General features: G+C 40.0%; 1 protein-coding gene across 7 annotated transcripts in view; it reads right to left on the reverse strand.

Moving 5' to 3' along the window:
- Positions 1 to 895: 895 nt before the first annotated feature.
- Positions 896 to 14,912, reverse strand: part of LOC112259100 (transcription factor SOX-6) — a 196,849-nt gene continuing 182,832 nt past the window's right edge. For all 7 annotated transcript variants that reach the window (XM_042329731.1, XM_042329814.1, XM_042329632.1 and 4 more), the window contains 2 exons: positions 10,984 to 11,200; positions 896 to 4,268 (listed from right to left, as the gene is read on the reverse strand). In XM_042329731.1, coding sequence (XP_042185665.1) covers positions 3,965 to 4,268; positions 10,984 to 11,200 — 521 coding nt within the window. In that variant the 3' untranslated portion in view covers positions 896 to 3,964. The remainder of the gene's footprint in view (positions 4,269 to 10,983; positions 11,201 to 14,912) is intronic.

A 14,912-nucleotide genomic window follows, 5' to 3' on the forward strand; every position in this document is an offset into this window, starting at 1 on the left:
TAATTGGCCAGGCCGTCGTTGTAAATAAGAATTTGTTCGTAATTGACTCACCTGGATAAATTAAGGTTAAATAAAAATATATATAATCCGAATTGTAATTCTGTATCCTGTTTAGTACTTCAATTCAAATTAAAGCATTGAATTGGAATTGATGAGACACACACACACACACACACACACACACACACACACACACACACACACACACACACACACACACACACACACACACACACACACACACACACACACACACACACACACACACACACACACACACACACACACACACACGGGATAACTCATTATGAAGGAAAAGAACAATAGGCCATGTTGAAATCGGTTCCCAAAATTATACGAACAGAAAGGGTAATTACCAAATATTATTGGACGGCGGGTGACATGGATGGGAGATGGTATACAATTGGAATGTATTATATACTTCTGTAGGATCACCATCGAAAAACAACCAGTTTTGAAAGCAGTTCCTCCATGAAAACCCCAATTTAACCATTAATATATTGTGTTTGAGTCAATACTATTTCTGAGAAACCACCTTTTAATCAACAAATGTCGAACATTTCCTCTGATCTCAATTTATAAACACTGCACTGTTTTCTTTCTCATCACATCATATTGAAAAGTGAATATGCTTTATATGGCATGTTCCTTCTTAGTAAAACGTATGCATGGACTCAGTTGCTGCAACTACCTTCCTACTGTGTGTGTGTGTGTGTGTGTACTTGTTTAGATCAGCTTGGTATTAGTCTCTTGTTGAAGATACTGCTTAAGTGTTATAATCTCTAATAAACAAGTAAAAACTTACAACAAAAAGTACATGCTGTCTTCTGTCCACTGATAAACACCTAATACAAGTCAATGATTCGATTCTGAATTTGTAAGGAAATCTCAGTCTTTATTTTTTTCTGATTGTCTGTCTCACCAAGTTGTACTGACACTTTTAGAGCCAACACCGGCTAATAAATACAATGAAATGTTAAAATGCACAATTTAATTTCAAATACAATACTTAACACAAAATGTGTGGGGCCAGGAAAAATTACGTCTGCTTCTGTAGGTTGAAACTGACCGGTGGTCTGAGTGACCTTTGAATTTGTGTCAAAGGTCAGAGCACTTCAGGCAGCACTGAAGCTAAAACAACTATTTCTGCATAAATAATACAAATGTTACTAAACTGGAAATGTACTCAAATCTGGCGTCCACACAGGTGATGTTTTGTTTGTCAGAATTTTGTCATTGTTGTTTTCTAACGACAACTTCACATTAGACAGTACTGAAAAAATACCACTCATATCCAGTGCCTGTGATGCTTATAAAACTTGAAACAATGTCTTTGCATGAGGTGAAGAGTACAGCTCTCCTTTTCTCTGTATTGCAAGCTAAATCAAACTTCAGTCGTAACAAAAATGTTATTTTCTACCAACCTACAAAATATAATTCGACATGGTCGTAAAGAGACACAAATCACATACAAATCAACCAGAAAACAGAGTAACCTAAACCCGCCTAAAATAGAGGTTGTAAAAGTATACATATTTTCAAAGTAGAGATGGGCATGTGAAAATAGGACTTATGGGTATATTTTAATTTACCTGAAATATCTATTTCAAAATGTTCTTGCACTACTTTTTTGAAATGCTAGAGCTAATATTGACCAATATTGATGTTTTTGTTTTCTTTGCCAATGTACCAATTTTACAAAAACAAAACATTGGTTTGTATTTTGAAAACCATCTCTGGCTACATAATTGTAAACGGATCAATTCACATAAACAAATCTGATCTTCTGAATCTAGGTACAATAGAGTAAATAAAACCTACATTTAAAAAAACCTAAATATATGGTGGCCCTACCATATAGATGACTGTCGGGACCGCTCCTCTGCATTTTCCTGTATGACAAATAGAACTAGAAGAGTTCAACTTTAAGACTTATTGTGCCTATTATGATGTCCTGTGTCTTTATCAACATTTGCAGAGTCTATACAACATGTTTTATTCACAACCTCTATAGTCAAACAAAAGAGATTTCAAACCTAAAAGCCACTCCAGCTGAACGTCAGTGTACTGTAACAGTTGACCAAAATAACGAATTTGATCGTTTTTGGCCCCTTTGCATTGTGGATGAATTAAAGGGGAAGTTCAGGATTGTACAACTCGATGTTAGATTATTCCTCACCCTGAAAGTATTCTATGGGCCAGGAGGAACTGTAACCCATTGTTTTTTGGTTTTCTCTAAACAGCCAATACAAAATTAGGCTAGATTCAAATCAGGTTAAGTGTTAACCAGCGATAGGCAACACCCGCATAGCTGCTGTTTTGTTGGTGTTGGAGCTGTCAAATCAGTGAGCAGCTGCTCTTGATCATTGTCACGAAGTCACACCCATCCCACTCGCGTTAGAAGTTCAGAACGAGAAAGTGCAGGCTATATACTGTAGAAATAATGGCGCTCAAACTGAAAATCATTCAGTGAAAAGATGTGGATTTCTATCAGCCTAATTGAGGTGTAAATTACATCTCACATTCCAGTGTTCCAACTTGTAAACAAAGCTGCATGGGATTTTTCTTAATGCGACTCCGTGCAGCCAATGGCAATGTCTGCTTTAGGTATAATGCCAAGACCTACTTGTGGATTTGACAGCGCTAACGCAGTTCCACCTCCGACACCACCAAAACATCCGCAATGCAGATGTCAGCTAAAGCGGCAGCTTTCTCCTAATAGGGACACCTCAGCAATAAAAACTGACTGTATAAGACTTATTGCAGCATCAGCATTAAGACTAGAATATTTCTGAGTGATGTGAATGTAGGTTTGGCACATTTGAAGAAAAACTGTACAATATCTCAGAAAATAATAATTATAATAATAGGTATTTTCTCCTCTGTTTCATTGTCAGTCTGAAAATGTCTACCACTCACTCGTATGAAATCAAAACACATTCACAAGCTGACACAGCATACCTGAGCAAGGATATAAACCCCATCATGAACAGTAATGTAACATATTGTAAGCATTTGTGGAGAAAGGTGTAGATGTACTGTACTCATAAGAAATAATAAGGTAAGATGAAAGCTAAGGATTTATATTCACTTTCAAATGTTAAAGTCCTGACAGTCCAAGGTTTTACAGGCAGTAAGTAACCTGTCAGGAAAGTGTCCATGGAAATCCAGAAACCCACAATCAAAGGAAACATATCATAAGAACGTAATCACACTTAAAATAAACATTTAACACCGATAGATGTTGAAGACCAATTTCTGATGTCTCAGTCAAGTCCATGGACTCTCCTGTAAAAAAACACACGCAGAAATGTGTCAGTTATCTCTTTGTTCGAACATTCTCTTCTCATTGCCCTGACTCTTACTAGCTCTTGTCTGTGTTGGATTGTCTGGTTCACTGTCTATCTGTCTGGAGGTTGTCTCAGCCCAATCACTTGGTACGGGATTGTTCAGAAAGTGTTCTTGTCCAAAATGGTAGTTTGAGAAACATTGGCGGTCTGTGAGATCTTCAAATGCTCAGTGTATGTCACGACCTGTCCAGAGTCAATCAGGAGAATGCTCAGTGTATGTCACGTCCTGTTCAGAGTCAATCAGAGAATGCTCAGTGTATGTCACATCCTGTCCAGATTCAATCAGAGAATGCTCAGTGTATGTCACGTCCTGTTCAGAGTCAATCAGAGAATGCTCAGTGTATGTCACATCCTGTCCAGAGTCAATCAGAGAATGCCACATCCTGTCCAGAGGCAATCAGAGAATTCTCAGTGTATGTCACGTCCTGTCCAGAGTAAATCTGAGCATGCTCAGTCCGTGGTGCATCAAATCCCGGACAAACTGTTCCGCCCCCCTTGTACTGTTGAAAAGTTGTTCTGAGCAAAACTCAGTCTCTGTCATATTGTCCTGCTTAAATTTTTTCCTAAAAGTTCAGAAGTTCTTCTGAGCAGGTTCAGTTGGCACTGACAGGCTCCCGTGTCTCGTGGTCACTGCTGTAGTCCGATTTGTCCTCAAAGTCTTCGTACATGTCTATCTCGTCCTCCCCGTTGACCGGGTGGTCACCGGTCACCATGGCAACCGGCTCTGGCTTGACTACGCCGAACGTGCTCTGGATGACAGGGATTGCGGGCTCGGGGCTGGCCGACGCGCTGGAGCAGTCTGATGTTAGGTGCGGTGAAGGCGTGGCTGTCGCCATAGTGATGGCGCCCGGGTAGAGGCCTCCAGCGCTGTTGCTGATGGGGATCTGAGGCTGTGGCCTGAGGTAGAGAAGAAAAAAGAAAGAAAGAAAAAAAGAAAGAAAGAAAGAAAGAAAGAAAGAAAGAAAGAAAGAAAGAAAGAAAGAAAGAAAGAAAGAAAGAAAGAAAGAAAGAAAGAAAGAAAGAAAGAAAGAAAGAAAGAAAGAGAGAGAGAATGAAGAAAGAGAGAGGGAGGGATAAGGAAGGAAAGAGAGAGAGAAAAGAGTGAGGGGGAGATAGAGCGACAGAGATAGAGAAAGAGATTGAGTGAAAGAAAGAGGGAGAGATAAATAGGGAGGGGGAGATAGGAGGAGAGTGAGCAGAGAGTGAGAGACAGAGAAAGAAAGAGAGAGTGAGAGGTAGAGGTAGCGAGGGAATGAGAAAAAGAGAGAGCGACATAGAGGGTGTATTAGAAAAACAGATTCATTCTTTACCAGACTGATTTTGAACGGTGCATTAATTCTTCAGCTATTTAAAACAAGTTGAACAGTAGCTCACTCTCTTCTTTTGGACAAGCCTTAACACAGAGCTACTGCCAGCACACAGTAATCCTGTGAACGTCAGCTAAATAACCTTTCCATAAATGGATGGAATGAAGGTAAACGCATATCACTCAATCAAGCCCTCTGGCTCCTCAAATGAAGCACATAAACCAAGAAAATTGCTGTCAGTTTCCTCACCTAACAGTTCCTCCTCCCCCTTCGAGAAAACAATTACAGCAGAGAACAGACTTAAACTACTTAAAAACAACCCGGTTTTCATTATACGGTGAGCCTGGTTGAAATTGGTTATACCTAAACTTATAGCCAAGTTATTTGATTTAGTCATGAGTGAAACGCCAGCCGCTACAGCAAATCAGGCTTTGCATTCGCTTGACCACACACAGTAAATGACAGAGTTAAGCCTGTTACATCTACCTATACCGCCACTCTCCCCAGTTAGCACATTTGGCTCCTTGGAAGATTTGGGAATGTATGTTTTTTGTTTCCCATTGGTTTATGGGAACGAAGCCATAAGTTTCCTGACCGGTAAAATTGTTAAAACGTTTTTAAACGTTCTGAGAACAGAAGGGAACATTTTGTCTGTTCTGGGACTGTTTATTTTTAGGTTGCAGTGAGGTTCTGAGAACATTTTACTCTGGTTCCTTAAAAGTTTTCATGTGAGGTTTTATTAACGCTCTGAGAACGGAAATTGTAAGTTATGAAAACATACATTTTATATATATTTTTTTGTATCCTTAACCCTTTACACAAATATGAAATGCATATGTATGAGCATGGTAGCAATTGAAAGGGAACAATTTGGAGATTATGGGAAAATTATTAGACCAAAATTCACCGTATACAAGACTGAATCCAAACATTACACAGTTGATTTTATGTGTATTTTACATTTACTGTACTTTTCACTGCATTTGTTGATAACGACATCTGAAAATAACCTGGACACATTCAGTAACATGATAAGAAAATAGAATGTGTGGTAGGTGCAACATGAGACAAAACAAATTGCCCAAGTGGCCACAAACCTCTCCAAAGTGTGCAGAGTTCCTATGTCATTTCAATGCACTTTAATGACTCAAAGAACAGTCATCAACTATCATGTGCTTTTTTGAGCTCTCCTAGCTGTGCCATTGAGGAACTAGAGCAAGCACACAATTACTGTTGTTGTTTACGTAACCCAAAAACAGACCATTTTAAATCACAATCTGGGTCAGGTGGGCATCAATTGAAAGCTTGTTCTATTGTTCTATTGTCAACATCTTACGGTATTAGGCTTTCACAAGGGAATTCAGAGAAACAGATCATCATTTTGGTGCACATAGAAAGGAGTGCATTCAGGTGCGTGTTCCGTGGGGAATCTTCTTCACAATAGACAAACATAGGCTCATTCTCTTCAGGACAACCCAGGATATGACACCATGTCATCTTGGACATTAAACATAGTGATCATAAACTTTGACACTGTATATGACTTTTATGATATGGAAATGTGAAGTGCACATTTGGACTCACGGGTGTTTGGTTTCCTTGTATGACATCAAATTAGTATTTATTTTAACCCTCAATGTCTCATCTTTCAAAATACATTGAGTCCTCTTAATTTACAGCATTTCCCTCACTCAGACAACAAAAGTTGGCCAAATAGCGGGAGGGATGGAGGTAACTTCTTCTCGCCAGTGGTGCTCAAGTTCAGAACGTCTGTCAGTCAAAACCCCTACAGCACTGTGAAGTGCAGAGCCTGAGCTCTGACATCATTTACTGTACAGCCACTGCATTCCAATTTAGGCACTTATCAATGACAAAATCTACCATTTTCAACCCACGCATACAGTGCATTCGGAAAGTATTCAGACCCCTTCCCTTTTTGCACATTTTGTTACTTTCAATCTACACACTTACTCATCAATCTACACACAATACCCCATAATGACAAAGTGAAAACAGTTTTCAGACCCTTTGCTATGAGACTCGAAATTGAGCTCAGGTGCATCCTGTTTAAATTGAGCATCCTTGAGATGTTTCCTCAACTTGATTGGAGTCCACATTTGGTAAATGCAATTTATTGGACATGATCTGGAAAGGCACACACACCTGTCTATATAAGGGCCCACAGTTAACAGTGCATGTCAGAGCAAAAACCAAGCCATGAGGTCGAAGGAATTGTCTGTAGAGATCCGAGGCACAGATCTGGTGGAAGGGTACAAACAAAATGTCTGCAGCATCGAAGGCCCCCAAGAACAGAGTTGCCTCAATCATTCTTAAATGTAAGAAGTTTGGAACCACCAAAACTCTTCCTAGAGCTGGCTGCCTGGCCAAACTGAGCAATTGGGGGAGAAAGGCCTTGGTCAGGGAGGTGAACAAGAACCCGATGGTCACTCTGACAGCACTCCAGAGTCCTCTGTGGAGATGGGAGAACCTTCCAGAAGGACAACCATCTCTGCAGCACTCCACCAATCAGGCCTTTATGGTAGAGTGGCCAGACAGAAGCCACTCCTCAGTAAAACGCACATGACAGCCTGCTTGGAGTTTGCCAAAAGACACCTAAAGGCTTCTCAGACTATGAGAAACAAGATTCTCTGGTCTGATAAAACAAAGACTGAACTCTTTGGCCTGAATGCCAAGCGCCATGCCTGGAGGAAAGATGGCACCATCCCTATGGTGAAGCATGGTGGTGGCATCATCATGCTGTGGATGTTTTTCAGCGGCAGGGGCTGGGAGACTAGTCAGGATCGAGGGAAAGATGAATGGAGCAAAGTACAGAGAGATCCTTGATGAAAACCTGCTCCAGAGCACTCAGGACCTCAGACTGGGGCGAAGGTTGACTTTCCAAAAGGACAACGAGCCTAAGCACACAGCCAAGACAACGCAGGAGTGGCTTTGGGACAAGTCTCTGAATGTCCTTGAGTGGCCCAGCCAGAGCCCGGACTTGAACCCAATCGAACATCTCTGGAGAGACCTGGAGAGCTGTGCAGTGACGCACCCCATCCAACCTGACAGAGCTTGAGAGGATCTTCAGAGAAGAATGGGAGAAACTCCCCAAATACAGGTGTGCCAAGCTTGTAGTGTCATACCCAAGCAGACTCGAGGCTGTAATCGCTGCCAAAGGTATTTCAACAAAGTTCTGAGTAAAGGGTCTGAATACTTATGTAAATGTGATACTTCCGTTTTTTTAATATATATAAATGTGTAAAATGTAAAAATAAAAAAACTGTTTTTGCTTTGTCATTATGGGGTATTGTGTGTGGATTGATGAATAAAACAACTATTTAATACATTTTAAAATAAGGCAGTAACTAGGATTGCAAAATTAACTTTCAATAAATTCCCTGGTTTCCCATAATCCTGGTTGGAGGATCCCGGAATCAGGAGGAAATAAGTAGAAAATCTGGAACCCTCCAACCAGGATTTCTGGAAAAGTTCCCAGAATTTTGCAACCCTAGCTGTAACGTAACAAAATGTGGAAAAAGTCAAGGGGTCGGAATACTTTCCGAATGCACTGTAGGTACGGGTGTAAAGGGCTACAACTTTCATTTAATGTTTCAATAGGACTTTCAATAACACTGCTAGCTTATTCTGGGTTAACTATTGGAACTCCAACCACAGATAGGAAACATGGAAATGAATTTCCTTGGGTATTAATCATACCAACACATTTTTATTTTATTGGGACATGGCATCAGTGAGATTCAAACCTATGATCTTCTGTTCTCTATCCATTGAATAAGTCCACTGCGCCACCAGGATGAACCGAGCATGCCATGTTTTTTTATGACAATAATGTTCATTTATTTGTATTTTTTTAACCTTAATTTAACATTTTAGTCTAATTCAAAAATACACATTTTAAAAGAAACAAGCACTCATTAAGATCAGTGTTACTGGGCCACACACATGAACACACTTAACAAGATAGAGGATAGAGACAGTTTTGTTGATGCTGAGAAATAATATTTTAAATAACATTCTCTTCATGTTCTGAGAATGGATTTTAGAACTTATGATGTTAATGTGTACAATTCCATGTTTTTTACATTCCCAGAATATTGCCAAGAACTGACATAAAAGAGAATCATACGTTCTCTGAACGTTCTGAGAACATCGTTTAAGTCACAACATTTGAGAACTTAAAAATATGCCATTAAAAAGATTCACGTGAGAACTGTTCTGTGGAAGTACTGAAATTCACAAAAATAACATTGTTTCTTAACGTTCTCAGAACAATTTGAGAACATGACTTTAGATGGAAACCTGTAGGAAACGTTATCCTGAAGTACTAAAATTCCCACAGAACAACGTTGTTTTTTTAACGTTTTTGGAACAATTTGAGAACATGACTTTAGATGGAAACTTGAAGGAAAGGTTATCCTGAAGTACTGAAATTCCCACAGAACAACATTGTTTCTTAACATTCTCCAAACTATTTGAAAACATTCCCAATGTCAAACAAGTTGGAGAACGTTCCTAGAACATTACAAAAATTGAAATGAAATATAACCATGCTTGAACTTTTAAGAAACGTTCTGTTAAAGTAATGGAATACCAAAAAAGTATATATTTTTTCTAAAGTTCCTTAACTAACTATCATGCACCATTCCCAGAAAGATGTGGGGAGGTTGTATGCAAAATAATCATAGGACGACCACGCTCTCACCAAGCGCTAAGAAATAAGGTTCTCAGAACATTGTGTGCTAGCTGGGTCTCTCTCTCCCTCTCTCTCTCAAACATCTGCTTACGTTTTATATGGTAGTGTAATGTCTGTGTCCAATTTCTACCGCCCGCAAGCGCCCGCCATTGTCCTAATTTAATAAATGACAACTATTAAAAATCGTTCCAATTCAAAGCTGTGCCCCTGGTAAATCCATTGAAACGAGGCCCGCCGTGATGACTTAAAACACATCCATGCCTGTTTCCTATTAAGACCAAGCCACTAGTTTTGTCTGAGTCCAAAATGGCACCCTTTTCCCTATATAACGCACTACTTTTAATCAGGGTCCCGGTCAAAACTAGTGCACTATTTAGGGAATAGGGTGCAATTTGTGACACTATCCTTGTTCTCAGCGTTGCCTACAGTTTGACAGAAGAGGATGAGAAAAGCATAATGATAAGAGACCTCATTATCGCTAAACTAGTAGTTTGGATAACAAATTCAGCTCACAGCTCAGCACTATTGCTTGAGGGACATGGTCAGAGTCAGTACTTGGTACAGTGGGAATTAGCCAAACAAAGAACAAATTCCCTTAACAAAATGATTAGGACCAGTTATAGGGAGTTTTTCCTAGCCACCGTGCTTCTACACCTGCATTGCTTGCTGTTTGGGGTTTTAGGCTGGGTTTCTGTACAGCACTTTGAGATATCAGCTGATGTACGAAGGGCTATATAAATACATTTGATTTGATTTGATTTGACCAGTTGACTCAAGTGTACCATCTGAAAATGTGAGCATGAAAAAATATTAAAGGGATTGTTGATCCCAGGATCACTGTTTACTTACCACTTTAAACTTAGTATTAAATGGGAAGGTGCAGTTGCTACATCCACTTTTGGACTTATAAATTAACTATGTGTACCCAATGATTCTTGACTAATATAACTTCTAAATTCCTCATGAGCTTAGTTCAACTGTCTGTCATACCCCATCAGAACCCAGAATATAAGCTTGTTTAACTCCAACATTTGTAAACAAAGTAAATGTCAACAAAACACTATGCAGCCTCAGAATATGGTTAAAACTATACTTATGATATCATGGATGGTCAGTCCTAACTCTGTCTATGAATTTGAGAATGGTGACAAATTTTGTCCAGCTCATCCGTCAGCTGTTTATCTAAAACAGGGGTGAGGAGAACACTTAGTTATAGTTTGAACTGCTGATTGCTGCTTTAAAGGGTAATTACACTCCAAACAGTTTTCTGACTTCAAAATAAGTCTAATGTCAAGATGAATTCACATACCACTCCATCGGTTATGTTTTTACATCTATATTCAAATGATTGAACAATATCTCTTTGTTATAGAAATGGTGTTTATCTTTTTCCATTTTAGATTGTGGCATAGAGCTGAATCTACACAACAGATGACCTGGGACATGGATTTATGTCAACAGAAGACCATTTTGAGGTTTGAAAACATCTGACACAATTGGATTATGGAGTGTAATGTCCCTTTAAGTACACTATCAGTTAGCCTAAAGATTTTGTCCCAGTAGTTGAGTTGGAGTGTCTCTCTCTTCTTACCCCACACTGAAGAACTGCCTCATCTCCTGTCGCCGCGAGCGCATCATCTGCTTGTACTCCCCGATGCGCAGCTTCTTCCCGTCGATGATGCAGGTCCTCTTGGGCCGGGGCTTGTACTTGTAGTTGGGGTACTTCTCCAGATGGTTCTTACTGAGACGGGCCTGTTCCTCATAGTATGGCTGCTTCTCCTGGTTGCTCATGGACTTCCAGCGAGAGCCTGGACATGGATAACGGGACACACGCACCAAGAGTCAGGGTTGAAACACAAACTACAGCGTAAGGATGAACGCACACACAAACAAACACACACACATGTTCACACACACACACACTCAACGACAGCATGAGGGTATTGGTGTTCGAAGAGTGTATTGGAGTCAGTTTGTCCAGTATGGTCCTGTAAATATTTTTTCACCGTTTAGTGGATTACAATGTTCTGTAAATTGATTGTTTATGTTCTAATAATGGGGTTAAATTAGCCATTGAACGTGTGTCAGTACTTCCACTGCACTGAATCTACACTGTCTTACTTCAATCGTAGCAGGACATCTCTTCAGGTAGGAGCCTCTAATAAGAGAACCTACTCGTTTGAAAAAACAGTCTTTAGGATTGGCAGGGGATCTCTGATACATTGTGTTCTCAACATGTCTCTCATATAAGCACCCAGCTGACAGAACAAGTGGACAGGTCCGTTACCGCAGGAATGGAGCACATCTGCTTTCTGACAACCCATTATACACACCGCAGATAGGACACACACAGAGAGGAATCTAGGACTGCGTCCCAAATCGCACCCTATTTCCTAGTTAGTGCACTACTTTTGACCAGGGTCCACAGGGCTCTAGTCGAAAGTAGTGCTCTATATAGGGATTGGGGTGCCATTTGGGATGCATGTAGGAATCTGTTTACCAACGTTTATCGAAACTCCCTTATTTTTTTTACTAAGGAAACAGGAAACAGTGAGGACACTCCTTTTTTTCATCATGTCCCTCATCTCCAGCTGTGTTATTGTCTGGGCAGCACACACTCCATCCTCTCCTGATCGCCTCTCAGGTCTAGCGTTTCCCTGGTGTCACCACAAGCAAACCGCTAGCTAGGTAAATATCCGGAATGTTCTGTCTGATAGGTGAACCCTGACCCTCAATTTTTTTACCCCAACTTCGAGTGATGAGGTTTGAGCTATCCAATTCTTTAGAATGATAACTTCAGTGATATTGAACAATGATCTATGGATGAGAAAAGTGCAAAGATTGTATATCTTTAATTCAGCGTTCAGTTTGCATCTAAAATATTTTAGCAAACAAAGTCACTTAATACCATTTGCTCAAAGCTAAACATTTTAGCCTAGTGGAACACCAATTCACGACAGAAAACTATTTTCTCTCTAAGTATATACAAAGCTGTAGCTAAAGACCTAAAGACCAGGCACATAGTCCCCCTTCTAAAAAACAGCTCCTACACGTTGCCAAGCAACATTCCAAGTTCATTCATGCAGTCTATGAACTATGAGGGCTGTCTCCCAAATAGCACCATATTCCCTATATAGGAATATGGGCCCTGGTAAAAAGTTGGGCACTGTATACTGTTTGAAATAGGCTGCCATTTGGGATGTAGATCGGACTTAAGTCTCAAGACAGTGGAGCCCTTCAGCCATTCTGTGTACAGCAAAGTTTAGTGCTGTGAATAGCTATCTGTGTTAGTTAGCTAGCTAGTATCAACACAAGAAGCACTTTTCACTGCATACATCCATCACCCCAGTTGGGGTCTCAGTGGAGTGTATGTGTGTGTGAGAAAGAGAGTTCAATGTGAATACTGTATTTTGTAAGGGAAATATATAATTTTTTCCAATATAGTGTTTGAATTATTAAATTAGACTGAATAAAATAAAGTCAGATAAATTGATTGATTCATCGATCGATTGGGAGTTGAGTGATGTACAATATTTTGAATATATTATTGAATGTTTAGGTGGAGGTGGGGGGGCGGTAGTAGTAACGCTCTGTTTCTGTCTCATAAGCACACAGTGTGCACAGTTACCTCTATAAAAGAGCATGCCTGCAAACTATCTATTTAATGGACCACCATGTTTTGTATTTAAGAGGCCACCAACAATTTCCTCAAGGCGAGACAACAGTTCCTATTGGACAAATTCAGCTAGGACCCTCCCCATTTCTTTCCGTTTGCTTCTGTTTAAGAAACATTTTGCAACAGAATTGGCGTAATGAATATGCCCCAGTGGGCAGCCAGTATGAAATGCCCTCTTGCACCAGCAGCATAGTGCAGATGCCAGCCTATAGAATAAAAGTTAGAGGGAGTTCCCCCCCTTTTGAGGAACTCCCCCGTGGTGTTGTGCTCCATCCTGTCAACACCAAGATTAATTTAAGAAGATAATGAGTGGGTTTTTATTGCTCAATCTAATTCATGCTGATTATAAAAATTAAAACAGATATTCTCAAACTCGCAAACTTTTGATTGACTTAAACAGCTGCTTAAACAAAGCAAGAGCATAATTTATTTTTCAACTCAAAGCAATGAGACCCAATCAGTCCTCCACGACAACAAAATAATAAACAACATAGTAGGCTAATTAGTCCTTCGTTTTTGGGATATGCTTAGCCCAGAAGACGGTGTGAGTCCTCAGACTTGGAGGGAAGTAAACGTCATTCCGCCACCCAAGAATAGCAGAGCACACTTTAATGATTCAAGCAGCTGATCAATAAACCTAGTGCTTAGCAAACTGTAGAAGTGCTTTGCAAACTTATTTTTTTTGTGTGTTTGATAAAATATAAAGTTATTTTACAACAACAAAAAATGTAAAACAGACTTACAGCATGCTTATATAGAGAAGTGCACTCAACATGCTCGGCAATGACACAAATGACAGATTACAGGCTGAAAGAAATTGATAGTAAGAAGATTGGGAGCTGTTCTGTTAGAATTCAGCGCAGCTTTTGATGTCATTTATCATAACCTTTTGCTGAAAAAACGTAGATGTCATGGATTTGCATCCTCTGCCTTATTATGAATTGAGAGTTACCTATCTAATAGAACACTGAGGGTTTTCATTAATGGAAGACTCTCTCATGCAAATTCAGTTGAGTGTGGTGTACCGCAGGGCAGCTGACTAGGGCCATTATTGTTTTCTGTTTTTACAAATGACCTCCACTGACCTTAAATAAAGCCTGTGTGTCTATGTACACTGACGACTCAACAGTATACACGTTGGCGGCAACAATAAAATAACTAACGGACACCCTTAACATAGAGCTCCAGTCAGTTTTATAATGGGTAACTAGCCATAGGCTGGTGGTAAATATCTCAAAAACAAAAAGCATAATTTTTGGGACAAACCACTCGCTCAATGCTAAACCTCGTTTAGATCTATTATTGAATAATGTGGCTATTGAGCAAGTTGAGCAAACTAAACTGCTGGGTGTAACCCTAGATTGCAAGCTGGCATATTCAAAACATAGACTCGATGGTTGCTAAAATGGGAAGAGTTCTGTCCATGACAGGGTGTTGTTCTGCCTTCTTGACATCCCAGCCGACCAGACAGGTCCTACAGGCCCTAGTTTTGTCACAGCTAGACTACTGCCCAGCTGTGGTCATGTACGGCAAAGAAGCACATAGGTAAATTGATGTTGATCCAGAACACCAGGAGCACATATTGCACTTAGATGTATAAGGAAGGAAAGTGTCAGTAACATGCATGTCAGTCTCTCCTGGCTCAAAGTTGAGGAGAGATTGACTGCATCACTATTAGTCTTTGTGAGAGGTGTTGATGGTACCGATCTGTCTGTTTAGTTGGCACACAGTTCGGACACTCATCGGTACAACACAAGGCTTGCAACCAGAGGTCTCTTCACAGTCCCCAGGTCCAGAACAGATCCTGGAAAACACACAGTATTAAATAGAGCCATGACTACATG

The sequence above is a fragment of the Oncorhynchus tshawytscha genome, linkage group LG01 (assembly GCF_018296145.1).
Source record: "Oncorhynchus tshawytscha isolate Ot180627B linkage group LG01, Otsh_v2.0, whole genome shotgun sequence".
Taxonomy (NCBI): Eukaryota; Metazoa; Chordata; class Actinopteri; order Salmoniformes; family Salmonidae; genus Oncorhynchus; species Oncorhynchus tshawytscha.